The sequence below is a fragment of the Cervus canadensis genome, chromosome 33, assembly GCF_019320065.1.
Source record: "Cervus canadensis isolate Bull #8, Minnesota chromosome 33, ASM1932006v1, whole genome shotgun sequence".
Taxonomy (NCBI): Eukaryota; Metazoa; Chordata; class Mammalia; order Artiodactyla; family Cervidae; genus Cervus; species Cervus canadensis.
This window is the reverse complement of record NC_057418.1, coordinates 23,037,656-23,063,745: the sequence shown is the minus strand read 5'-3', so window position 1 is coordinate 23,063,745 and position 26,090 is coordinate 23,037,656. Positions and strand designations below refer to the sequence as shown.

Here is a 26,090-nt window from a genome sequence, read left to right as displayed (position 1 = left end):
GACTCCAAAAGTCCCTCCTTCAATGATAGATCTCTGTATTTCAATCTCTCCACCCGGACTCTTGCTGAACCAGTTCTCTGACTTATCCTTCAACATGCACCTGTTTTCCTGGCTGGTTTCACGCTCCACTCAGCCTGGGAATTACATTCAATCACTGCAGGTTGGATGCTGGTTAGCACCGTGCCTTCCCTGTTAACCTTTCCCCTCACTGCTCTGCTGGTCTCCAGCCTTGGGCAACCTATGTGTGCCAGGGTTCCTCACACTAGTTTAGAAGTTGCTGAGTCATCACATTGGTTCGTGGTGGTCAGCCTCATTGGGGTCCAGATTCCTTTGACAGATGACTGTAGTCATCCCCACTGATTCTCTAGTCCATGTGTTTTTTTTTTTTTTTTTTAATATTTATTTATTTGGTTGCACTAGATCTTAGCTGTGGCACGTGGTATCTCTGATCTCCGCTGTTGAATGCAAGATCTTTAGTTGTGGCATGGGAACTCTTAATTGCCACATGTGGGATCTATTTCCCCGATCAGGGATCAAACCCAGGCCCCCAGCACTGGGAGCAGAGAGTCTTAGCCCCTGGACCACCAGGAAAGTCCCTAGTCCATGTTCTTTAGCCTGTGCTCTGAAGCTCTCCACTTGCCCTTGGACACCTAGCCCCATCTTTGCTTTACTCACCCGGCAGATGCTGTTACCAGCAACTTTAGTGAAGGCAAACCCTTTAAGCTCTCTCAAGTCCACCTCAAAGTTTATCCTCTCTTATTTTTCTTCTTCCCCCAGCTCAGGGAAGCTGTTTCTGACTCTTGACAAGACTAACCCCTACACCTGCTGGTAAAGTTAACATAAAAACTGTCATTAGTATAAAGAAGGTGAATGGATTTGTTAAATTTTACATAGAGTTGCATCAATTTTTGGTTCCTAAGACCAGTGGAATTAATTCTAGCTTTTAAAAGCTTGAAAAACCCATGTTTTTATATATGGAGGTGTGCATTAGCAGTTCTTGAATATTTTTTTAGTAAACAATAAGTTTTGAGTTCCCATCATTATATTCACCATCTAATGTTTTTATTAGACTGTATTTACAGTACACACCCCCTCCCCAAATTCTGGATTAAGGTTGTCCCTATCCTACCATCTCCCCAGAGTCACATTTCAAGGAGTGCCCCACCTCTTATCTTTCCTGTCTCCCATTTCCTTTCCTCATTCCCTCAGCCCATGTGCCCACGACATTCTTCATGAGGGCAAAGTGTCTTCCTTTGATCTTACCTCTCCTCAAACTACCACTGTTTGGCCCTTCTGAACTTTGTTTAAAAAAAGAAGGCCACACCTGGTCTGTTCCTTATTTCTCTTTGACCCACTGTTCTCTCTCTCCCTTATCTCTTAGCTGCCAAACCTAATACCTGCTTTTCTGTTTGAATCTGTTGTCATCTCTGCGGCCTTTGAGACGGTTACTCCACTCTTTCTCAGAGAGGTTCTTTCCTTCTTTTCTTACCACACCTTTCTCCTTCGGTTTTCTTACTGCCTCATTTGGCCACTCTATCTTTGGTTCTTCTCCAAATCCCCTGCCCCTTGCCGAGCACTTAGATGTTGGATTCCCAAGGGTCTGTCTTCCGTTTTGCATTTGCATGGGCCCTCCTATCAAATCTCCGGGCTTTGGTGACTGCCTGGGTGGAGAGACCCGCGTCTCTCCTGAAGCTGAACTGCCCCTGCACATGGGCCACCACGCCTCCCTCTCGGGCCCATCCAACCAGTTCGTCTCCCTGGCAGCCTGTCTCGGAATTTATGACACCATGCTCTTGGCCCAACAACTGACTCATCCTTGACTTACTTCTCCCTCTCCTCTTCTACACTGCCCCTCCTCCTCCTCTTATGCTCCCTGGCTGTGCCCCTCTTCTCCTTTCTAGCCCACCATGGAGACCTGCCAATTCTTTTCCTGCTGCCAGTGATGCTCCACCAGCTTATCCGTCACACTGCCCCCAAAGTGACACTCTCAGAACACAAAACAGACCATCCCCTCCCTCCAAAACCTTCAGGAGTTTCCCCCTACAATAATCCACGTTCCTCAGTGTGTGTGTGTTCAAAGCCTTCAAAGTTCAGCTGACTGCTTTCCACTTTCCTAATCCTACCTCCTACTCCACCTCCTGAGAACTCGACCACTCAATCTGTGGACTTCCATTCAAGCACAATCCGCGTGCTGTTTAACACAGGGCCCCTTTTCACACCTCTGTTTTTTGTTTATGCTGTCCTCTCAGCTTGGTTTCCCTTGTTCTTTTCCCCACTTAATAAAAATATTCCTCACCCGCCAATACTGAGGTAAAAGGCATTTTCTTTCCTCTTCTCACTCGACCACAAACTTGAATACTTCACTCGTCCACAATACTTGGTCTATCTCTCTATTCATTCATCATATTTAGCAAACAGTTCATCATTTATATGACTAGCTCCCTTGTCTGCAGATTCCTTCACGGCCAAGTCTGGGTCTCGCTTCCCACAGAACCTAAGCCACCTTTATTTACCCTAGGTGCTTAGCACACCATTGAATAATTCTCATAACTCCCTTTATTTTCTACTAGCTCTCTAGAAATTTTTTGTACAATCTTTCCCTTATTTTTCTTCTTTCAAACAACAATGACATTAACAAACCAAAAACTCTCCGAAGAGTCTCTCTGTATATGAATCTTTTCAGTATGAATGGCTGGTGCAGTTGTTCCTTACAGTGCTTCTCTTTCAACAATCTTCATTTTGAAAGTGCACATTTATTCCCATCAGGCTGTCTTCCTGAGATCTGAATTCCTTTCCATTTTATTGTTCATTGCCCTCATGGTCTTACCTTAGCTGGAATCTTCGCCGCATGATTCTCCAGGATCAGCCTCTTCAGGTGCAGAACCCACAGGCGTTTGTCTTGCTGCGACTTCGCCTACCAGGAGGAGAGGTGGACAGTCAGGCAACCCTACCTCTCACAAGACACGGCCACTCCTAGGACCTCTGACCAGACGGGACACACGCAGGGTGGCCAGAAAGCCGTGGAAAGGCCGTCGGGCATGTGATGCTCATCATGCATGAGGGTGAGCCTCACAGGGAGGCAAGGGGACGCTGTTACCTGAACCGTGTGCTGCAGCTTGGGGTTCTTGTAGTGGAAGACGCTGAAGCTCAGGGGCTCCTTTGGGATCACTTCCACCAGCATGAGGTTGCCGCACTGGAGGGGCGAGCAGAGAGGGCGAGGCAGGCTTGCAAGGGAGCGGAATCAGAGCCCCCAGTCCCCACCCAGGACGCTCACTCAGACCTACCAGGATGTGGGCTTTGTATGTAAACGTGTCATCTCTCTTCTTGGTGATGAGCAGCAGCTTGTCAAAGAGGAAGAGCGTCCGCTCATTCTTGGCCCGCTGGAGGCGGAAGGTCCCTTCGAGCACCAGCTCCCCGTAGCTGGTCAGGTCTGGCCCCTTCCAGTTGGTGAGCAGACTCTGTATCTCCTGAAAGAGTGAACGTTTCCTGTGATTAAGCAGGAGGTGGGAGGGCAAGGCGGGGAGGACACAGGGGCCGGTTTGTTGAGCCTTGATGGGTGCATGCGTGCTGAGGTGCTTCAATTGTGTCTGACTCTCTATGACCCTATAGATGGTAGCCTGCCAGGTTCCTCTGTCCATAGGATTCTCCAGGCAAGAATACTGGAGTGGGTTGCCATTTCCTCCTCTAGGAAATCTTCCCGACCCCAGAGATCGAACCCACCTCTTCTGTTTCCTGCTTTGGGAGGTGGGCTCTTTACCACTAGCGCCACCTGGGAAGCCTGCTGAGCCTCAAGAATGGGGTCCAAATACCCGTGGCAGGGTCTCAGGGTCCTGAGTGGTGTCTGATGGTGTCTGATGTCCACGACATGAATCTCCATTTAGGGCTGGTGTCACTTAAGGGTTAGTAGAACTGAACCAAGGTGTTATTTGACAAGTTGCTAGTCACTTCTTTCCACTTGGTGACAATCCCTCTACTATGGCAGTGGGGTTGTCTTTCAAAAGCCAGGTACAGAAGCTGCTGGTGTATGGCCTTCTCACCATCCTTCCCAAGACATGCTCATCCCTTATCTTTTGGACAAAACCTTCAGAGCTACTGACCTAAAAGCCTTCTTCCAGAAATTGAATTCACACCACATACAAGTAACCCATAGTGAAAACTGGTAGAAGATAACACAAGATACATCTTCTCAGAAATTTTCTGACATTAATCCCATTCACTGGGGGAAAGGAAATGAACGTTTCTTCACCAGTGTGGCTTTTGTTTGTTTTTGTTTTTTGGCTGCATTGGGTGTTAGTTGTGGCTCATGGGTTCAGTAGTTCCCCTGTGTGGGCTTAGTTGCCCCTTGGCATATGGGATCTTAGTTCCCTGGGCAGGGATCAAACTTGTGTCCCCTGCATTGGAAGGCAGATTCTTAACCACTGGACCACCGGGGAAGTCCCCCATTGCACTTTTAATGGAACTTGATAAATAGAAATGGATAACCTGACTTTGAAGTTTCTTTGGGATATATTGTATGTCCATATTAACTTTTTAAAGAAAATGGATTTTGTCATTTTTGGAAAAATGAAAATATTCAAAAACAGCACTGAATTAAGCAGCCCACAAAACCACTCTACAATTCTTAAGTTGAAGGTACAAATGGAGGTGATTCAGAGCCAGAGACTGATTTAGTGGTGTCTTCAGACTGCCAGATAGACTCCTAAGCTATGAAAAAAGTCATTGAGCCATTTCTGAATAACTAGCTGACAGTATGTCTGACATTATGTCCACAGAACACTTCAATGGTGAAGCATTAAAACCTTTATTATTGCTTACACAAAGCAGATATGGCCTGGAAGATTAGAATGTCCTCTTCCTTTGATTTTTGACAGTCAATTACCACCCTCTGGCTGCATGTGGATGAAACCTAGAGCTCTGTTTGAATGTATGGGCCAAAGGACAGGGTTTGCTCCCCTCCCAAGCTGAACGCAGGCGGTCTGCATAGCATGGAGTCACATTGGGCTTTTCTTTTACTCCGGGGACAACCAAGAGCCTTGGCCTAGTCTCTGAGCACACACGACCTTCAGTTTTTAAATAGTGCATCTTCTAAGGTGCCTAGGACATGGCCACTGACTTAGCATCTATCCAAAGTTCCCAGGAATCTAGAGCTAAATACGGTGACGATGGAAGGGACATTAGCAAATGTGTCTTATTTTAAAAGTGAGGGATCTAAAATGCAGGGGTGACGTCCCCTCCCCAGGAAAGCTGCTAAGGACCTGGTTATGGACTTAGTCCTCCTTCCCGAGTCCCCTGCCCCATCACCACATGTTCACCATCTCACAACTTTGTGTGAACTAGTGACAGAGGAATAGAGGCTTAAAACCCTTTTACACAGTTTGGACACTCAATTGCATCTGACTCTTTGCAACTGCATGGACTGTATGTAGCCTGTCAGGCTCCGCTGTCCATGGAATTCTCCAGGCAAGAATACTGGAGTGGGTTGCCATTCCATTCTCCAGGGGATCTTCCTGACTCAGGGATTGATTTATTTTTAATTGAAGGATAACAACTTTGCAATATTATGTTGGTTTCTGCCATACATCAACATGAATTAGCCATGAATTAGCCATGTTAACAATATCATGTTGGTTTCTGCCATACATCAACATGAATTAGGTGTATGTATGTCCCCTCCCTCTTGAACCTGCCCCCCACCTCCCACCCCATCCCACCCCTCTAGGTTGTCACAGAGCCCCAGTTTGAGTTCCCTGAGCCATAATAACTACATTCAACAATGATCAGTATTACTGATGTCCTAATCTTTTCTTTTTTTTTTTGTCCTGATCTTTTCTCAGCAAGATCTATGATGAAGACTCTGAGTGACCTGCGATAATTGAGCAGACTTAGGATCTGATCTGGGAAACGGTAACAAGCAACAGGCCCACGGCCTCACCAGACACTGCCGCCCTGGCCTCACCTGCAGGCGGACCGCATGTTCATGTTTCCGCTTCATGTCGTTGATGTGCCAGGCTACTCTCTGCATCGTGTCTATGGCATCAAGCACCACATCGTAGCCCTCTGTGTCCTTGTCAAGGTGATTTTCTATTTCCTAAAACAAAAATAACAAAAAACCACCCTCATTATTTTCATTTTTTTTTCATATATTCACTGAAACAAATCTATGATGAGTTTCTCATTTTATTTTTGCTTATTTATTTATACACTACTATCTTTCCTTAAGGTCTTGAGATAACTACCAGAAAAACCTGCAAAGAAATGATAAGAATGAATAAAAATGGAGTTAGGAAAGGTAGAAGTTGATTAGAATTTTACAAGGAGGAATTTGACAAGGATGATGAAACAAGTATACAGGCCATTAAGTCTCACAGAGACATCAGGGTGATTGTAGGAGAGAGGAGAGTTGATATTACAGTTGGAGATTTCTGAAATTCCTGGTTGCCGATGTATATAGTTCTCACTCTTAAAATACAGAAAATACACTGATTTTTTTTTTTTTCTCCCAGAGGAAGGAAAACATCACACACAGGGCTTAGTACATAACAAACTAAAAAAGAAAAAGAAAATAGTGGACGTTATGTTTAAAAAAATACCTATGTATAAAGTGTATGTTCATGTAGTCAAGGCTTTAAAGCCCAAATGAAATTCATTAAAGATACTCCTTCCAAGTGTTGAGAGAGAGCTTATAGTTCAAGTACTCACTCTCTGATGCTAAGAAGAATGTAACACCAGCCCTTTGCGGGGCAGTGGAGTTCCACAGTCCCAGGCAGATGAGAAAGGGACAGGGTGCTATTCCACTTCTTTCAAGTACACAAGACACATGTCCCTAAACTTCTGTGAGTCTAAGGATAGGGACTATTGCATAGTTCCTTTAATCCTTTATCTTCTCAACAGTGCCCACCAGAGAGCTAGGTGGTAAATAAATGCTTTTTAATTGAAGCTGTATCTTGTTAAAAGAGCAGCAATATCTTGTAGGTATCTAAATTCCAATAAATACTTAAAATAGTAAGAAGATATTATGATCAATTAGATTGTTGCTATGATACTTATCATGCACACATGTTAAGCTCAAGGGTGCAGGTTGAATCTTATGGTATAAATTATGAAAATTCCATTGTTTTATAGTCACTTTGTTCACTTTTACTGAATCCTCAAACTTTCCATCTAGCTAGAAACTGGCAAGGAATTTACATTTTCTTGCTACACTCAGACTCAGCTGTGAGAAAGGTCCTATGAAACCACATCACGAATAATTCCCAGGTAAGATCAACAGCAAACTTTAAAAAATAATCATTTCTTCTTTTAGCCTAAGAGGCACTCCTGTTGATCATAAACAGACTCAGAAGTACAGTGTATTCCTGTGGGGATTGTCACGGGTGACTACACAACTTTGAAGTGATGTGAATGATACAGAAGGAACACTCTAAAGCAAGTATGAAAGCAAAAATACTCCAGGAAACCAGAAGTCAGTTTTAAATTCATCTAACTACTGTTCTTCCCTTTTTTCTTCACTCTCAGCTATTATAGACTGAGTGGTTGTATCTTCCACAAATTAGTATGTTGAAATCCTTTCCTCTAATGTGCTGGGATTAGGATGGGGGCGCTTCGAGGTAACTAGGCCAGGCAAACAGTGACTGCAACCATGAAATTAAAAGACGCTTGCTTCTTGGAAGGAAAGCTATGACAAACCTAGACAATGTAGTAAAAAGCAGAGACACCCCTTTGCTGACAAAGGTCTGTCTAGTCAAAGCTATGGTTTTTCCAGTAGTCATGTACGGATGTGAGAGTTGGACCATAAAGAAGGCTGAGCACCAAAAGATTGATGCTTTTGAAATGTGGTGCTGGAGAAGACTCTTAAGAGTCCCTTGGACTGCAAAGAGATTAAACCAGTCAATTCTAAAGGAAATCAACTGTATATTCATTGGAAGGACTGATGCTGAAGCTCCAGTACTTTGGCCACCTCATGTGAAGAGTTGACTCATTGGAAAAGACCCTGATGCTGGGAAAGATTGAAGCTAAAGGAGAAAGGGGTGGCAGAGGATGAGATGGTTGGATGGCATCACTGATCCAATGGACATGAATTTGAGCAAACTCTGGGAGATAATGGAAGACAGAGGAGCCTGGCATGCTGCAGTCCATGGGACTGCCGAGTTGAATAAGATTTAGCAGGCAAACAAGACGCCATGAGAGTGGTGCTGTCATAAATGGGGCTAGTGCTCTCATAAAAGAGATCCTGGAGAGCAGTCTTGCCTCTTTTTACCATGCGAGGAAACGAAGAGGAGAAGGCAGTCTGCAAATGAGAACTCAGCCGTGCTTGCCCTCTGATCTTTGACTTCCAGCCTCCAAAACTATGAGAAATAAATGTTTGTTGTCCAAGTCACCCAGGTTATGGCATTTTGTTATAGCAGCATGTATTAATATCCCAGCTTTTAATTTAGAGGGTAAGGCTGTTCTTCCTAGCAGTTAACTCTTTGTAAGAATCTTGAGTGGAGTCTTATTTAAGTGACAGAGACCTGAGACTTTTCTTTTGATTGACTTACTGTCTAGAAAGCCATTAAGTAGATATTACTGGGACACACTAGACTCAGATGGGCTTCCCTGGTGGCTCAGATGGTAAAGAATCTGCCTGTGATGTAGGAGACCCGGGTTCGATCCCTAGGTCGGGAAGATCCCCTGGAGAAGGGAATGGCAGCCCACTCCAGTCTTCTTGCCTGCAGAATTCCATGGACAGAGAAGCCTTGCAGGCTACGGTCTATACCATATTAGCAGAGTCCAGAAAAGATCTATCGTGGGAAAGCCAGTATTTTTTAAAGAATTATTTGGCACCGATTTAGTAAATTAATCCCACTAAACTTAAGGGTCATTAAAGCCAATGGAACAACTAAAGTAATATCCACAATGTGGTTTCATAGGACACAAGATTCTCCCAAGATGGGCCACACAGGCAAACAGACAAAGCTGAGAAATTTCTGGTAAAGATGGACCATAAAGAGTGCTTTAAGTTTTAAATGCGTGTGAACTGAGCAACCTTGGAATGATTAACCAAGCTAGAAGCCTGGAATCATTTAAAAAGAGATACATGTATACTGCAGGCATGTTGACAGAGATAGGAACTCTAGATTTAAATCTTTTTAAGAAAAGATTTTTAATGTAGCATTAAAAATAATAAAGCAGGGGGATAGGAGGAAGGCTCAAGAGGGAAGGGGATGCATGTATACATGTAGCTGGTTCACTTTGTTTTACAGCAGAAACGAACATAACATTGCAGCCCATCAGGCTCCTCTGTCCGTGGGATTCTCCAGGCAACAAGAATACGGGAGTGGGTAGCCATTCTCTTCTCCAGGGGATCTTCCCAACCCAGGGATCAAACCTGGGTCTCCTGTCCTGCAGGCAGATTCTTTACTGTCTGAGCCATCAGGGAAGCCCCATTGTAAAGCAGTTATACTCCAATTAAAAAAATAAATTAAAGTAATAAAATAAAAATAACAGTTTATCTGTACTGACTGCCTGTGAGAATGTGGGAAATGTACAGGACTGGAATCTAGGTAGTGTCTTGACCACAGCCCTGCTCCTAACCTAAACCACTTGGCTATCCTATCTTTGTCAAGTTGCCAAGGCAATTCACCCTCCTTACAGAATGAAATTACTTTGAGAATACTATTTTCCATTTTTATCAGCTTCCTTAGAGAATAAGAAACGAGAATGTATGAGAGCTATGTCTACTTTTGTTTCTAAAGCCTCCTTAAATTTTGTACAAATAATGGGAAATGATATAAAGAGAACAGAACCCAAAGTGAGGTGAAGCCCAGCTCAAAGACATTTATCACACTGCTCATCTGTCTTCTCTCCTTTCAGCCCTTTCTCTTTGCTCCTACGAAAGCCAATCTGTGACAAACAGCTCTTACTCCCAACTGCCTACCGAATCCGGGTTCATGGAAGTAAAATAAAACATACACACAAAATCTGTTGTTCATTAAGAAGACAGCTCCTTGCCTGAAACTGTCACTGCCCGGAGTGAAGGACTTGTAAGCCCTTTCACCATCAGAGCTAAAATGAATCTTTCTACTTGGCTGCTGTCAATGAGGCTGCAGGCCTACAATATAAATATCTTTAATTCCTCAAAGCAGATTAGTCAGTTGTAAAGTATGAGTGTGGAAAATGTTTCCATATGTCCACATCTGATTTTTTTTCTCTTAAACTTAATATATACACATAAAATCCCTAGCCTCTAGAAAGTCCTTCCAGTGCAGGCAGAAACTTACATGCAAAAGGAGATGATACTTGAGAATCCGCTGAACTGGCTTCAAGAGATAGGACCCCAGAGGCAGTGAGTGTTTCAAAGTTTCCTGCCGTTCCCTGAAGAATTTGGCCAGCATCTTGTTCCTCATACACTCTGTTAGCATGGCCACGGATCTGCAAGAATATTTTAAAATCAAAATGGTAACTCTTGACATAGACATTCAAGTTTTCAATGCCAGTGAAGGTGAAAATGTTAGTCACTCAGTCGTGTCCTACTTGGCGAATCCATGGACTGTAGCCCATCTGTCCATGGAATTCTCCAGGCAAGAATACTGGTGGGGGTTGCCGTGCCCTCCTTCAGGGGATCTTCCCAACCCAGGGATTGAACCCAGGTCTCCTGCATTGCAGGCAGATTCTTTACCATCTGAGCCACCAGGCAAGCCCTTTAAATGCCAGAGTAAGTATCAAGGCCTTAAAGCAGATAAGGCAGTGACAGAGTAATAGGTAGACTAGAATGCCTCTGGGCAGGTGAGGAAAAGGTGTCCCTCTGGTTGAATTGGGTGAATCTGGTCCCGATTCACCTCTGGGTGAATTAGAAAAAGACACTATAAGAGGGCGGTGAGACATGGACACGTGACATCTATGCTGCCAGCTCTGTCCTTCAGGGAGATGAAGCCTCTATCAGGACACAGGGCTTGTCACAGGGGATTTAAATTGGATGGTACCCCAATTTAAAGAATCTGCCTGCCAATACAGGAGATGCAAAAGGCGTGGGTCTGATCCCTGGGTCAGGAAAATTCCCTAGAATTGGAAATGGCGACTCACTCCAATATTCTTGCCTAGCAAATTCCATGGGCAGAAGAGCCTGGTGGGCGACAGTCCATGGGGTTGCAAAGAGTTGGACATGGTGGAGTGACTGAGCACACACACATGAGCATCTCTGTTCATTGCTCAGCTTCATATCTGCATTCAGTTTTCACAAGTTACATTGCAAGGAGCGGTCACCACTGTACTAAGAAAAAGGAGTGGCTTCTTTCCAGCAGACCCAGCCCCGCGCCAGACATCTGTCGCCTACTTTGCTGGTTGTGTTTGTGTAAGTGCACAGAGTGTGTGATGTTACGTGCAGGTGTTTGGAGACCTCGTCCCCCAGGGAACTTCCCTTTGAGAATCTCTGAACAGACCTTTCTGTCCACCTCCAGGTATCTCCTCATTCTAAATTCAGTTTTTGAAACAGCTGGTTAACTTTGGTCCTCAAGGATTGCACTTTACAGAGTGTATTAGAAAAATGGCTCAGGATTCCTCTCCACTCCAAGAAGTATGGCCCCCAAACATCCTAGAGAGATGGCTGAAACAATGCTCACAGCTTACACATGAAGTAAACTGGTGGTCTTGTGAGATCACACACACACACACACAAAAATTAAAATCTCATGGTCTCATAAGTTAGAAGCAGGTGGAAGTAATTTCAGCCCCTTTCTCCCCAAATCTTAATAGGTTTTCAGAATTAATTCAGAAAATCAGAGTCAAACAACAAAATAAACTCCTTGGAAGGAAGTGACATGGACGGTGGTCTCCTGACGAAGTGAACAGAATCCCTTTTGTGTCTGACTGCTTGGAGAAGTATCTGTTCAAACGGATTTATTTTTCCCTTCAAGTGAAGATTTCAAAGCGATTCTTTATCATGTAACCCAGGGACTTTTCTAAGGCTTTTTAGAGTCAGAATCAGCTGCCCACTGGCTGTCTAACCCTCTGAAGTCTTGAGTTCTTGTACAAGGATAAGACACCTGCAGGAGATGCTAAGCACACTGAACTCCAGATTGAGGCCACGGGGGGACATTCGAGGACAATGACCTGAGCGGGTCTGGGCCTCTCCCTGGGGACAAGAGGGAGGGCTGGAGCCTTTTCCCAGGGAAGTCACCGGGGCGTGACTGCTATGAAGAAGGACATCTGTCAAGGCGTGCAGGAGACTCTTAATATCACCAGCCCGGGTCCAAAAGGGGAAGACACGTTGTCAGATGGGCTGAAACACCTGGTGCTCACAGTTTGTGAAGATGGGGGAAGGGAGGGAAAGCTTGGGCCTCAGAGGGCAAATGGTTAGGAGGGGGAGGAGAGAAAATCTTTTTCTATGAACATGAAAACCACACAACTGGGCAAGACTCGGATGTACCCACTTCACTGAGAGGGCCTGGGAGCATCTCCCTGCTAACATGTTTCTTTCCTTTTTTGAAGTCAGATCCAAAATAGAAAACACTTCCTCCAGGAAACTGTCCTGACTTCTCCTCCTTTATCTCATGCATCTTTAGCCTCTGTTACACATGACTGAGGTGGTGCTGCATTGACTTATATTCATGGATTTGATCCTTCCTAATGGCTGTTCCACTCTTGCATTTGGTTCAGTTCTGACCCTCAAAAGAAAATGAACTGCTTGAAGGCAAGGGATATTAGTTCCTATCTCCCACCAGTGTGTGCTGAATGTGGACTTGTGCTCCATGAAGGACAGGCCCTCAAAAATGTCCTTGCACAAATGACTGTGCCTGTCCCCTGACCCTGAAGCAGCCAAGTTTATAAAAGTTGCTTTCATTTTGCACTCTCCATTCTTATTATGAAGTTAGAAAAATCTTCCTAATATAAACCTCAAAAACTAAATATTCAGAAGATATTTCTTCATATGACATGTTTATAATGAAATGTACACAGACATAATCCTTCACACAAACCACTCTGGCATCTGGCTCTTGGTAACTGGGTCCAGGGCTCTGCTGATTCTTCAGAGTGGAAAGGTTTTCCATTTTTCTCAGGAGGAAGGTCTATGGAGAAGTTGAGGCCTGATTCTGTGATTTCTCTGCATCAGGGTGTGGTATAATGCTGGCTTTTGGCATAAGGACCATGGATTCAGTTGGGGCATCCTACAATTTCCTGATTATCTTTAGCAGAGAGGTGGCAACACGTGTTTCAGGAGAGAGCATTGTGTAAGTGAAATTGGGTAAAGTGTGGGTGGGTCTACAGATAAGGAGATGGATAAATGTACTAGTTTGTATGTGGGGTTTTGTTTTTTGTTTTCAGAGAAACCTGGGAAAAACATCCCTGGCCACCAAGCAAATAAATGACCACAGCACAATATGCAGACCAGTATTTAGAGGATGAGGTGAAAACCCTCCAATGGAAAGAATTTTGCCACTGGTAAGCCCGAGCCTCTGGCTTCACATCCTTTAATCCACACTGGCTTTCTAGGGCCTCCCCCAGGAAGGAATGACCCACTTGCTCTTCCTGATCACAGTGGCAGGAAGGGCTCAGCCTGCTGGCTTCTCTTCAAGATGGACCCCAGCACCCACTTTATCCTTAAGGACACGTCCATACCAAGACTGGCTACAGAGTAGACAAAAGTCCCCTGAGCTCTCTTCCTGGTTCATGCCTAACGTAACAACACTAGTCCTGCTAGTCATGGGCAGGCAGACAGTAGAAAGGTATGGGGCGGAGGGAATCACAAAGCTTCAGAAATTCTACAAGGATGTAGCAGCATGAGGTCTGAGGCCAGACCAACCTTGGTTTAAATCCCAGCTGGGTTCGCTCATTTGTCAGCTGTGTGACTCCTGTAAAATCAATAAACCTACTGGAGGCTCGATGATTTCACCCATGCAGTGGGATGGGGCAGGGACGGTGATGAACAAGCACTTCTGGAGGACTTATCAGGGCCAGGCCCTGTGCTGTCTATGTGTTCTGCTTTTCTTTAATCCCTTAACATCTCTAGATTGCTGGGAAAATGAAATTCAACCACATTTTGTATTTATAGCATCAAGAGCAGCACTTGAAATTAATAAGTGCTCAATAAATGTCTTTTGCAGAAAAAAAGATTTCCAGCAGAGTGAGTCGTGGCCTTAGACCTGATTCCCTTACTGAATGATCACTGAGGGTGCTCCTTCAGCAGACCTCCTGCCAGCACCTTGGGTGTAAGTGAACCTGAATTGATGGTCCAGGTAAGGAAGCTTATCATGATCATTCCCTTCTCTGCGCTCCATAAAACTTGCGCAGCTTCTAGAACTTAGATAGCAAAAATATAACCTATTTTATCCCCAGATAGATTATATTAACTCATTAGCAGGGCATCCCACATTCTTAAAAACACAGCACACATACAAAAGGGTTAATAGATAAGCCTTCTTCTAGCCAAACACTTCTAGGAGTCCAATGGAGGACACCTAACAATCTTTTTGGCCTCCTTTAAGGTCATTCACAATTTTCCCCTGTGCTGGCCCTGCTGGGTAGTCCCTAGGCCTGAATGGATCAATATCAGGGTACCCCTGTGATCCGTTCTCAGCATTTCTGCAGTTTTCCCACAGTATTCAGCACAGCGCCAGGCACATAGTGCCTCCTGACCACATATACTGTGTTGACCAACTTCAAGCAACATGATGGTAAGCAAAAGTATCCCCACACATTCAAGGCGTACCTTGGATAGTTTGTGCAATACTGGGTATAAATGTGGAACTCTTCACTCTGCAAGGAAACAAAAGAGATGTAACTGGCTAAGAAAAAAAAAAAGTAGAGACATCAACATTCAATGAAAAGTAAAAGACATATCATTCATCCTTTAGAAGGTGTTGTTTTAGAAGTTGTTTCTCTAACCACCTTGGCCTGTCTTCTGAGTCCCTGTGGCAATCATTCATGCCATTTTAACTACCTTGATTTATACCTAGAATCCACATGCACTTGGACTCATTTGAGATCATTAAATGCTTTTTTTTTTTGAGGCTAATTACTTTACAACATTGTATTGGTTTTGCCATACATTGACATGAACCCGCTGCGGGTGTACATGTGTTCCCCATCCTGAACCCCCCTCCCACCTCCCTCCCCACCCCATCCCTCAGGGTCATCCCAGTGCACCAGCCCTGCGCACCCTGTCTCATGCATCAAACCTGGACTGGCGATTCGTTTCACATATGATAATATACATGTTTCAGAGCCATTCTCCCAAACCATCCCACCCTCACCCTCTCCCACAGAGTCCACTGTTCTATACATCTGTGTCTCTTTTGCTATCTCGCATACAGGGTTATCGTTACCATCTTTCTAAATTCCACACATATGTGTTAGTATACTCTATTGGTGTTCTTCTTTCTGGCTTACTTCTCTCTGTATAATGGGCTCCAGTTTCATCCATCTCATTAGAACTGATTCAAATGTGTTCTTTTTAATGGCTGAGTAATATTCCATGGTGTATATGTACCACAGCTTCCTTATCCATTCGTCTGCTGATGGGCATCTAGGTTGCTTCCATGTCCTGGCTATTATAAACAGTGCTGTGATGAACACTGGGGTACACGTGTCTCTTTCAGTTCTGGTTTCCTCAGTGTGTATGCCCAGAAGTGGGGATTGCTGGGTCATATGGCAGTTCTATTTCCAGTTTTTTAAGGAATCTCCACACTGTTCTCCATAGTGGCTGTACTAGTTTGCATTCCCACCAACAGTCTAAGAGGGTTCCCTTTTCTCCACACCCTCTCCAGCATTTATTGCTTGTAGACTTTTGGATAGCAGCCATTCTGACTGGCGTGAAATGGTACCTCATTGTGGCTTTGAGATCATTAAATACTGATTGAGCATCTGCTATGTTAGATGAATCTGAAGGCAAATAGGTAGAGGAAGACAGTAGGGTTTCTGCCCCCAGGTGCTCATGGTCCTCTGGGCATTTGCAGTGTGAGAGAGAAATATAAGCAGATAATTTAAATATTATGTGGTCAGAACATGCTGGAAGTTTGTGCAAGGGGATACTTTCAAGCCCTGTGTTTGCAGCTTCCTCTGCCCACTGCCTTTCCCATCTTTTTCACTGGACAGCCACGAGGCACCTTTTGACATTGAACTGAGGCTTTATTTCCTCTCAAGGGACTTTCTTGAGTTCTTGGACTGAGCCAATTGCTCCTATCTTGGGGCCCCACAACACTAGTGCCAACCTATCTTACAGCCTTTGCCAAATGAGCATGACATTTTTTGTGCATCTGTCTGCCACTCTATACTGTGAGTTCCTGCAGGAGAGGGGCCATAGTGTACCAGCCTGGCACATAATGTTTTTTGAACTAATGAATGCCCCTATCTCCTATGAAGCTGAAAATTATTTGAGAGCAGGATCCAGGTCTACTCATCTGTAGATCTAGCATGGCAGCGATGCCTCAAACGCATTAAATGTTCAGCTAACTAATGGGGGCTTCTTGCCTTTTGCTAAGGTTCCCTTATCAACAAACTGATTCCAGGTTCCCTTATCAACAAATTCTAGACATAATATCATTTCACTTACTTGTAAACATGTTAGTATATATCTTTAACATGACTTTAAAAGAGAAACATCACTACAATGCTATTATCATCTTTAAATAATTCCATGGGAAGGACTGGGAGGTTGAGATTAGCAGATGCAAACTATTACATATACAGAATGGATAAACAACAATATATTTACTAGTATATATCTACTGTATAGCATAGGGAACTATGTTCAATATCCTGTGATAAACCATAATGGAAAAGAATATGGAAAGAAATATATATGTAAAAAACTGAGTCACTTTGTTGTATAGCAGAAATTATACACATTATAAGCCAACTTTACATCAATAAAATGTAAATAAATAATTGCATAATATCATGAGGGTTCATTATCATTATTCCTATTTTTTATTTTCTTTTTTAAAATTACAGTTTGCTGCTTGCTCTGTATTCCAAACAACATCCACACATAGCAACTTGATATTGTTGATATCTAAGTCCCTTCTAACCTATAAGTTCCCCCTCTCATTTCCCCCGTGCAATTAAGCTGAAGAAACCAAATGATTTGTCCTGCAGTCTCCTGCAGTCTCAGTTTTGCTGATCACGTCCCTAAGGCTTTCTTTACTATGTTCTCCTGTCTTCCACGCTCCTTGTGGTTTAGAAGAGGCTTGACTGGATTTAGGTTCCATAATGTGGCCCAAGTACACCATAGACTTGATTGTACTTAAACTGAGAGGCATAGGAGCTGGTTCTCTCTTTCTGTGATGTTAATAATCACTGGTAATTACTGCTTAGGTCTTTTGATTCATGCTGCTGCTGCTGCTAAATCGCTTCAGTTGTGTCCGACTCTGTGTGACCCCATAGATGGCAGCCCACCAGGCTCCCCCGTCCCTGGGATTCTCCAGGCAAGAACACTGGAGTGGGTTGCCATTTCCTTCTTCCATGCATGAAAGGAAAAGTGAAGTCGCTCAGTCGTGTCTGACTCTTAGCAACCCCATGGACTGCAGCCTACCAGGCTCCTCCGTCTATGGGATTTTCCAGGCGAGAGTACTGGAGTGGGTTGCCATTGCTTTCTCCATTCTTCATTTATTAGCCAGATTTTTTCCAAAAAAGGAACTGCCTTAGATTAGTTACCCTGCAGTTTGTGGTTTGTATGGGAAAGACAGGATAAACGCTCAATTCCTTTCCTTAATTTTCAAAATAATGCATCAGCTCTCCTATAAAGGACTTGGGTTTTTTAACATCACTGTGAATTTCATGAATATAAACATATTTCATGACTTTCAGTTGTTTTTAGTTAGCTATCTTTTTAATGATGCTCAAATGATCCCATCTTTGGCCAATAGGAGCCTTTTCTTGAGTATCTGTGACCTGACCTACAGCCTCCAGTAGCGCCTTGCTTTCTGGGGTGACACGATGTTTCAGACCCTCTTGCACATTTCCCTCCCACACTTGTTCTCCACGGAGCCAGGATTCCTTCACGTAGGAAACAGTATGTGGAAACCACAATCTGAGCGTTAGCGATGCTCTTGCTACCAGGTTAATTATTATTTCTAGGCCTTCTCAGTGGACAGAGTTAGAAATATGGTGTTTCTAAAGCTAAAACACATGCTTAGTTCATGCTAATTCTTGCAATTCAGATTCAGGACTAGAGTGTTTCTAATTAGCCTCATTCTTAATCTGTATTTTCTTTGTCTTGCCAATTCCAGTTCTCAATGACACAACTGTGAATATTCATTTCCTTTATCCCACAATACACACAATTTTGGAACAACAATACTGAAACCATCATATATGATATCATTACTGAAAACAGTTAAGGATGTATTTGCTGTATTTTGCCCATAGCATATTTTTTAATTGATTGGCATTTCCTCTGTGTGGTCAAGCTACAAACTGGATTCACAGTTAGGTTCATTGTTTCAATCTGCTTTCATTTTTTGAAGGCTGTTTTAAACTTTGTCTTATAATTATGTAAAATAAATACATGGTTTCAAAGTCAACTCTCCAAAGAAATGCACACTTAGAGAAGTCTGGCTTCTATGCCTTCTCATTCTAGTCCATTCCCTGCCTTTCCTCTCAGGAACCAACTTCTAGTCTTACAGTTTATCTTAAAAAATTTTTTTTAAACATACACATTGAAATATAAGTATAACCTTCCCCATTTCTAGATAAATAAAAGCAAGCTATGTCAGTGATTCTCAAACTTCAGCATTAGAATTACCTTGAGGGCTTATTAAAACACAGATTACTGGGTTGCACCCCCAGAGTTTCTGATTTGGTAGGTCTGGGTAGGGCCTGAGAATCTGCTTGCTAACAAGATCCTATATGATGTGGTCCAGAGACCACACCCTGAGAACCACAGTGCGAGACTCCCCACCCCATCCCCTTTCTAGTAGTATATAGAAATAGTCTTTATTTGCTTTTACTGCTTTGTACTGCTATGTTATGGGGATATGCCATAGTTTATTCAACCAGGTTTTGTTCATGAACATTTGGGCTGTTTCCATGTATTGCATATTTCTATCGGTGGCCCAGTGGTAAAGAATCTGCCTGTCAATGCAGGAGACGCAGGTTTGATCCTGGGTCAGGAAGGTCACCTGGAGAAGGAAATGGCAACCCACTCCAGTATTCTCGCCTGAAAAATCCCATTGACAGGGCAGCCTGGTGGGCTACAGTACATGGGGTTGCAAAGAGTGAGACAGGACTAAGGATGCACCTTATATAGGTTTATAAATTGTAACAATGAGTACTGTGAAGTATAACATCACCTTTGTTGAGACTTTGTCACTGTATCTTTAGAATAGATTTCTGGAAGTAGGATTGCTGGAATGAAGGGTGAATTCAGATGTACTTTTCCTAGACATAGCCAAATTCCCCTCCAGAGGGTCTATTTTATTTTCCCACAATTATAAGAGTGTCTGTTTCCCCATGGCCTTGCCAACATGGTATGCTGCCAAATTTTTAAGCATAGTATTAAAAAAAAAAAAAAAAAAAACTAAGTTGCCAAATTCTAAAAGTTAAAAGATAAATTTTTTTTTAATTTTTGGCTTCTCTTGAAAAAGTATTAGATCCACAGGCCCTAGGCCTACAGTTTCACGTAACACTTTTGTCCCCAAGACGTAAGTACCTTGACGCTCTGGCCTCTGCCTAGGCCCATTCATGCACTGTGTTCATCAGCTTAGCTCCTGAAGGCACTGGAGTGTTCCACCTTCCCCAGGGATAAAAAAGGTACAGTGACTTGCCCAAGGTCTTTCAGGAAATTAACGTCAGACTGGAGTGCCCCTCTCTTTCTCTATTCTTTGGTCTGGGATTGCGCTGTATTCCCCCGCCGTGGAAGCACAGAGTCTTGACCATTGGACCACCAGAGAAGTCCCTGGAGCCCTTCTCTGGGTGTGTTCACACTCACACTTTCTTGCTTTGTTCCTGCCTCCTGCCACACTCAGTATGGGGTTGAACAGCTATTTGGCTCATTTCCTTATATGTAGCATCATATGAAATACCAAACACAATGGCCTCAATAAAAATATTCTAAATTACATCATCTTCATGAGCTACCCTAAAAATACCTCAAGGCTTCTCTGCACAACCGAATTTTGGGGCATTCTGTGACACCATGGCTCTGTCTTAGACAGTTTCGATTTAAATCACTGATATATTCTTAATATAGAACCAAATGCATACTTGATCTTGAATTTATGAGCCCTGTGGACAGTTCAAATAATGGCTTTACACAAAAATCAGTAACTCCTACTCAGTTAATCCCTGAATAACTATTTCTTATGATATATGCACTCAAATCCTTTTCAGAAGTATTTAGGGAGAAAGAAGGCAATGAGAGAAAATTATATAAAAATAGATATCTTCTTCTCATTATTTAACACTTTCAAGTTGCAATTAGTGATGATGTCAAAATAAGACATTTAATTATGAAAGAACCAAAATAAAACGATCAGGGCCAACTGAAGACAAAGGGTGTTTGAACGTTTCCTGAATGAAAAATCAGAAAATAGAAATCTGTGTGATTTTAGGGTTTCTTCTGCCATAATGTTAATGTCTCCCCACTCCATCTCTTTCCTTCCCTCTCCTTTTCTCACATACACACACACACATACACACACTCACTGATGACACAGCAGTTTTCACAGGACACTACCAAGAAAGGCTTACTCTGTAAGGAGACATTGATTTGTGTGTGCACATGCTAAGTCATTTCAGTCGTGTCTGACTCTTTGCAACCCTATGGACTATAGACCACCGGGCTCCTCTGTCCACGCGATTCTCCAGGCAAGAATACTGGAGTGGGTTGCCGTGCCCTCCTCCAGGGGATCTTCCTGACCCAGGGGTCAAACCTGCGTCTCTTACCCCTCCTGCCTTGGTAGGGGTTCTTTATCCCTAGCGCCATTCGGGAAGCCCAGGACATTGATTTGAATAGACTCCAATCATACCTATTATCTGATACCAGCAGTTTCCTGAGGATAATTTCAACAAGTGGCTTGTGTTTGTGTGTATGTGCATGTGTGTGTGTGTGTGTGTGTGCGTGTACACACACATGCCTGAGCACTGAGAGGAGACAGACTCCAAAGTGGAGGGGGCCACGCATCAGGTGAAAGGGGGCGGTTAAGGGAAGCTGGGCCTCCGAAGACAAACTTCCCTCCTAAATGTCACCCAGGGTCAGCCTGGCTGACAGTCAAGCTAAGTGACGGAAATGAGAGTGGAGGTGAAGGCAGGAAGCCACGGAAACCCGTTCCAGGTGTTTCCAGAGTCCTGAGAGCAGGCGAGCGCTCGGTGGGTGAGAGCCTGGCCTGCCTGGCGGGGCCGTTCACCCCTCCCGAGAGGGGCTTCTGCAGCGCTTTGCTGTTCTTTTCTGGGCAGCAGGTAAGAAGGGCTGCGTTCTCCTCTTGTCAGGAGGGATTTCTGTCGCCTAGCCATACCACAAAAGCAAGGTCAAAGTTGACTCTCCGTGTAAGCCCCAGTGACTCAGATAAAAGCAGACGGCAACCGCCAGCTTCACCTCTTTCATTAACGGCCCCTCAATTAAAGCAATTTTCCACTCCTCCCCAGAGGTGAGCAGCTGCTTGTGTTCCACAAAGTGTAACATCTTCTAAATTTCAGGGTGCTGAGTGAGAAGCAGGCTGTGCCAGACCCACACACACCCCCTCACTATTCCCTGCTCACACACACGAGTGTGGAGTGCTGCAATCAGTCTTCCAATTAAACCTGGCAATATCGCAACAAGAAATCAGATTTGGGAGTTGGCAACCTGGCGCATAAACAAACTTTTATGTGAATAATTAAACCAGAGCTAAGCATATGCTGGATCGTCTTTAATCAACTTGTGATTACAGTTACCAGAAAAGCCCCAATGTTTCCAAAAGCTTCTATGTTGTTTATTCACTGTGGTTATTCTAACACAGCTTCTTTGATACACTCAGCGTTATCTTTTACCCATTTCTCCCTCTTTCATTTTCCTTCTCTTTTCCAAATTCTTACCCTTCACTGTGACACAAGCCACTTGTGAGAAGAATTGTGTGTGTAAGCATGTGTGCACAAACATTTTGTATGTAAACACATACCCTGCCACCCACAAAGTCAGGAGTGTTTTATATATAAGTCCATCAACTGCCTTTAAGGAGCCCCACTTGAGTACAGCCAAGAGTGTTATGTTTGGATTCAAAACCATTGGATCATCAGAAATAACCTTGTGGAATAACCCTGGAACCTGGTCAGGCTGGGGGGATGTCTCCAAGTTCACATTGGCCTCCGAGACTTTAAATGAGGTGCTAACTCTCAGTTGACCCAAAAGCGCCATCATGAACTTCGCTTCAACCTTTGTACATTTGAAACCACAACTGTAAAAATTACATGAAGTTTTGCTGGAAAAACAATTTCTGCTAGAAGGTTTCCAAACAAAAGCTGCTGAATTTTTAGAGAAACGTAAGATAAGATTCTATTTACAGTAGGACATCAAGAAAGTCATGTTGTAAAGGATTCCCTTGTATGTTTCAGAATTCTCTTACCTGGGTACAGAATTTAAACTGACTGTCATTTAAGCTTTAAAATTCAAATCCTCTCCTTGCATTTTTTTCTAAGCCATCAGTGCAACTTAAGAAGAATGTAGGAGAATTAAAGGGCATAATTAAGAGGCAGGAGATTAACTCTGTTCTGTTTTTCCACTAAATGAATAAGCTAGTGCCATATATATGTGTATATACATATGTTTATCTATATATATGTAACTATATACACATACATATGTATATGGCAGTATATTAAATATATATTTATATAAATGTAAAGCATTTACATTCTTATAGATTTTTATAACTGATCTAGTCATCTTTTATATGTACTTATTTTTCTAACATTCTTCTATTCTGGACTCTCCTCTTCCCAAGCTTAAAGTTTTTCTTAGGACAGATACGTAGCATCACTTAGTTATTACACAAGTTCTGAAACAACTGCTAAGTTATTGGGCTTCCCAGGTGGTTCTAGTGGTAAAGAACCCACCTGCCAATGCAGGAGACATAAGAGATGTGGGTTCCATCCCTGGGCTGGGAAGATCCTCCAGAGAAGGGAGTGGCAATCCACTCCAGTATTCTTGCCTGGAGAATCCCATGGACAGAAGAGCCTGGGGGACTATGGTCCATGGGGTTGCAAAGAGTCGGACACAACTGAAGTGACTACACAAGCATGCACACAATTTACTGGGAAGTGAATTTTTTTTCCTGGCTAGTGGGGAGAAAAATACCCTCAGAGTGAGAGAGATTAGTGGTGGACTTCATCCAATATGGAACACATCGGTCATCTTAACTTTACAATGAGAACAGTGTGTCTCTGTCTCTGTCTTGGTTGGCTTAGAGAGATGAACCCTGCTTACCTTGGACACAAAACACTCTGCTATGGCCACAGGATCATTTTCACAGTTTTCCAAGTCTTGCAGAAGTTCACTAAAAAAAAAGAAAAAAGAATGTATTAGGTTGTGGTCTGAGGGTTGAGGACATTTTAAATAACTTAGACGTTTAAACACTTACATGGCATTTATAAGGAACCATTTAACTGGATATCTGAGGTTTTGTCATTACATCCAAGGCTTAGATAAATGACTTGCCTGAGGTCATGGAGGAGCAGGGGTGTAATCAGAGGTCTGACCTGCAACTCTGCCACCCAGAGATAAGACCTACTCAACATTTCAGTCTGCCTGACATTTGTCAAAATCTGCACGCATGCTCACACACACTCATTGATCCCATAGCTTTCCAGGTACCAGACAAGCACTGAGAACAAATACACCAGCGTGTCTCTTGGAGCTTGGAATCCACTGAAGAGCCAGACATGCAGTGAAAAATCACACTGATTTACACAAAATTATACATGGAGATAGTGCTCTAAAGGAAAAATATGCCAGGGGAGAAAATCTCTTTCCTCAGATGAAAATCTGTATTATTTATTTTTATTGATTCATTAAGTAACTAACTGAATGCCATTGCACTCTGTGGATGTAGCATCATTAATGTACTAATCTCCTATGGTCGCATACAGCTCTATGAATGGGATTGCTGGGTCATGGGGCATTTTCATTCCAAACATTAACACATTCCCAAATTACATTCCATGGAAGTTATATTAATATGTATTTTAATATGTTAAGTGTTTATTTTAATTATCTGTGTATCACATAGTTAACAAAAATTTAAACAGTTCTTCATGAATTGTGATAAAAATAGCTGTACAGTTCCTTGCTTTCTGTTTCCCCTTCTCGACTACCACTCCCTGGAAACACTTACAACTTTTAGCCATTTCTATCTGTATCTGGGTTTCCAAACATGCTGGCAATGCATTTTCATTATTTTTCAGTCTTAGGTATTTACTTCATAATTTCCCCTAGCTCCCTTTCTTCTCATCTTTCTCAGCAAACTCTGTTAGGAAATTTAATTAGATTAAAAGCCAGAGCTTACATTTTAAAGACTATGTAAATATTATTCTCAGCTAAGCCTTGGAGTATACCATAGCTACCCTGCCTTTCTTGTACAACCATGTTTTCCCTGGAGTTGAAATGGTCTCATGTTTGTTTGTTTTTTTTCATTTGTTTGTTTGGTTTTCAAAGTTGTTATTGTTCAGTTGCTAAGTTGTGTCCAACTCTTTGTGACCCCATGGACTGCAGCATACCAGGCGTCCCTGTCCTTCACTATCTCCCAGAGTTTTCTCAGATTCATGTCCATTGAGTTGGTGATGATATCTAACCATCTCATCCTCTGCTGCCCTCTTCTCCTTTTGCCTTCAACATTTCCCAGCATCTGGGTCTTTTCCAATGAGTTGGTTCCTAACATCATGTGGCCAAAGTATTGGAGCTTCAGCATCAATCACTCCAATGACTGTCCAGGGTTGATTTCCTAAGTACAGCCAGTAATGCACCTGCAAACTTTGTGCCAAAAGTGTAACTCATGTCTCACCAAGTTCAAACACTGGATCATTATGGGCTGCATTCTCTCTTAGTGACCCCCTTCCTAGAGCCATCTGTCCTTCCAGTTCCACCTGGACAGGTGCTCTCTGGGCCTGCTGGGTCCTCTCTTCAACACCATCCTGATGATGCCCTGTTTCTTAGATACCATTTAAGCTATAATCTCTCCTTTGGGAACAGTCTTCCCTCCAGCAGCTTTCTGAGTAGGGGTAATAGGCAGTGAATTTTCTGAGACTCTTTCTGCTTCAAAATGTTCTCCCTTCACACTTGACTGATAATTATCAATGGATATAGAATTCTTGATTGGAAGTTATTTTCTGAGTATTCAGGGAGACATCTGCTGTTGTGTGGATTTTAATGCTACTATTGAGAAGTCCAACATCATTCCGATTCATGATCTAGGTTACAAGTGACCTGTTTTTCTATGCTGGAAGCTTTTAGAGTTTTCTCTTTGGTAATTAGTTCTGAAATTCTGTGATGGTTGGTTTTGAGGTGGGTCTTTTTTTCATACACAGAGGCAATTTGAATATTTGGGAAGTGTTCTTGATCATCAGTTCTCAAAATGCTTCCTGCGTTCTTAAGATCCCTTCAGGAAGCCCAAAAGGCCAATATATTTTATAAAAATACTTTGACTCTATCAGATTTTTTATCTTCATTCTCTCGTGAGAGTACACTGGCCTTTCCAGAGGCTACATGACCTGTGATATCATAGATGGAAAGCAGAAGCCGATTGGAGAATCCAGCTGTCTTCCAGTAAGTCAAACAGCAAAGAGATTTGTAAAAATGTAGGACAATTCCAAAATGCAAAAAATGTTAATGGGAAGAGTAGTAAGTTTTTCTAGAAATCTGTGGATTTTTTATTATTATTGAATACATTGATATTTTAATAACTTCTTAGTTTTAATATCAGAGCCTCTTGATGAAGGTGAAAGAGGAGAGTGAAAAAGCTGGCTAAAACTCAACATTCAGAAAACTAAGATCATGGCATCTGGTCCCATCACTTCATCACAAATAGATGGGGAAACAATGGAAACAGTGACAGACTTTATTTTCTTGGGCCTAAGAATCACTGCATATGGTGATTGCAGCCATGAAATTAAAAGATGCTTGATCCTTAGAAGAAAAACTATGATCA

At 42.9% G+C, this 26,090-nt stretch overlaps 1 protein-coding gene across 5 annotated transcripts in view; it reads right to left on the bottom strand.

Annotated features, from left to right (window-relative positions):
- PLEKHG1 (pleckstrin homology and RhoGEF domain containing G1) overlaps positions 1-26,090 on the bottom strand; it is a 242,103-nt gene that overhangs the window by 25,144 nt on the left and 190,869 nt on the right. For all 5 annotated transcript variants that reach the window (XM_043456816.1, XM_043456813.1, XM_043456818.1 and 2 more), the window contains 7 exons: positions 23,375-23,444; positions 14,684-14,730; positions 10,260-10,410; positions 5,957-6,088; positions 3,285-3,467; positions 3,098-3,193; positions 2,828-2,914 (listed from right to left, as the gene is read on the bottom strand). In XM_043456816.1, coding sequence (XP_043312751.1) covers positions 2,828-2,914; positions 3,098-3,193; positions 3,285-3,467; positions 5,957-6,088; positions 10,260-10,410; positions 14,684-14,730; positions 23,375-23,444 — 766 coding nt within the window. The remainder of the gene's footprint in view (positions 1-2,827; positions 2,915-3,097; positions 3,194-3,284; positions 3,468-5,956; positions 6,089-10,259; positions 10,411-14,683; positions 14,731-23,374; positions 23,445-26,090) is intronic.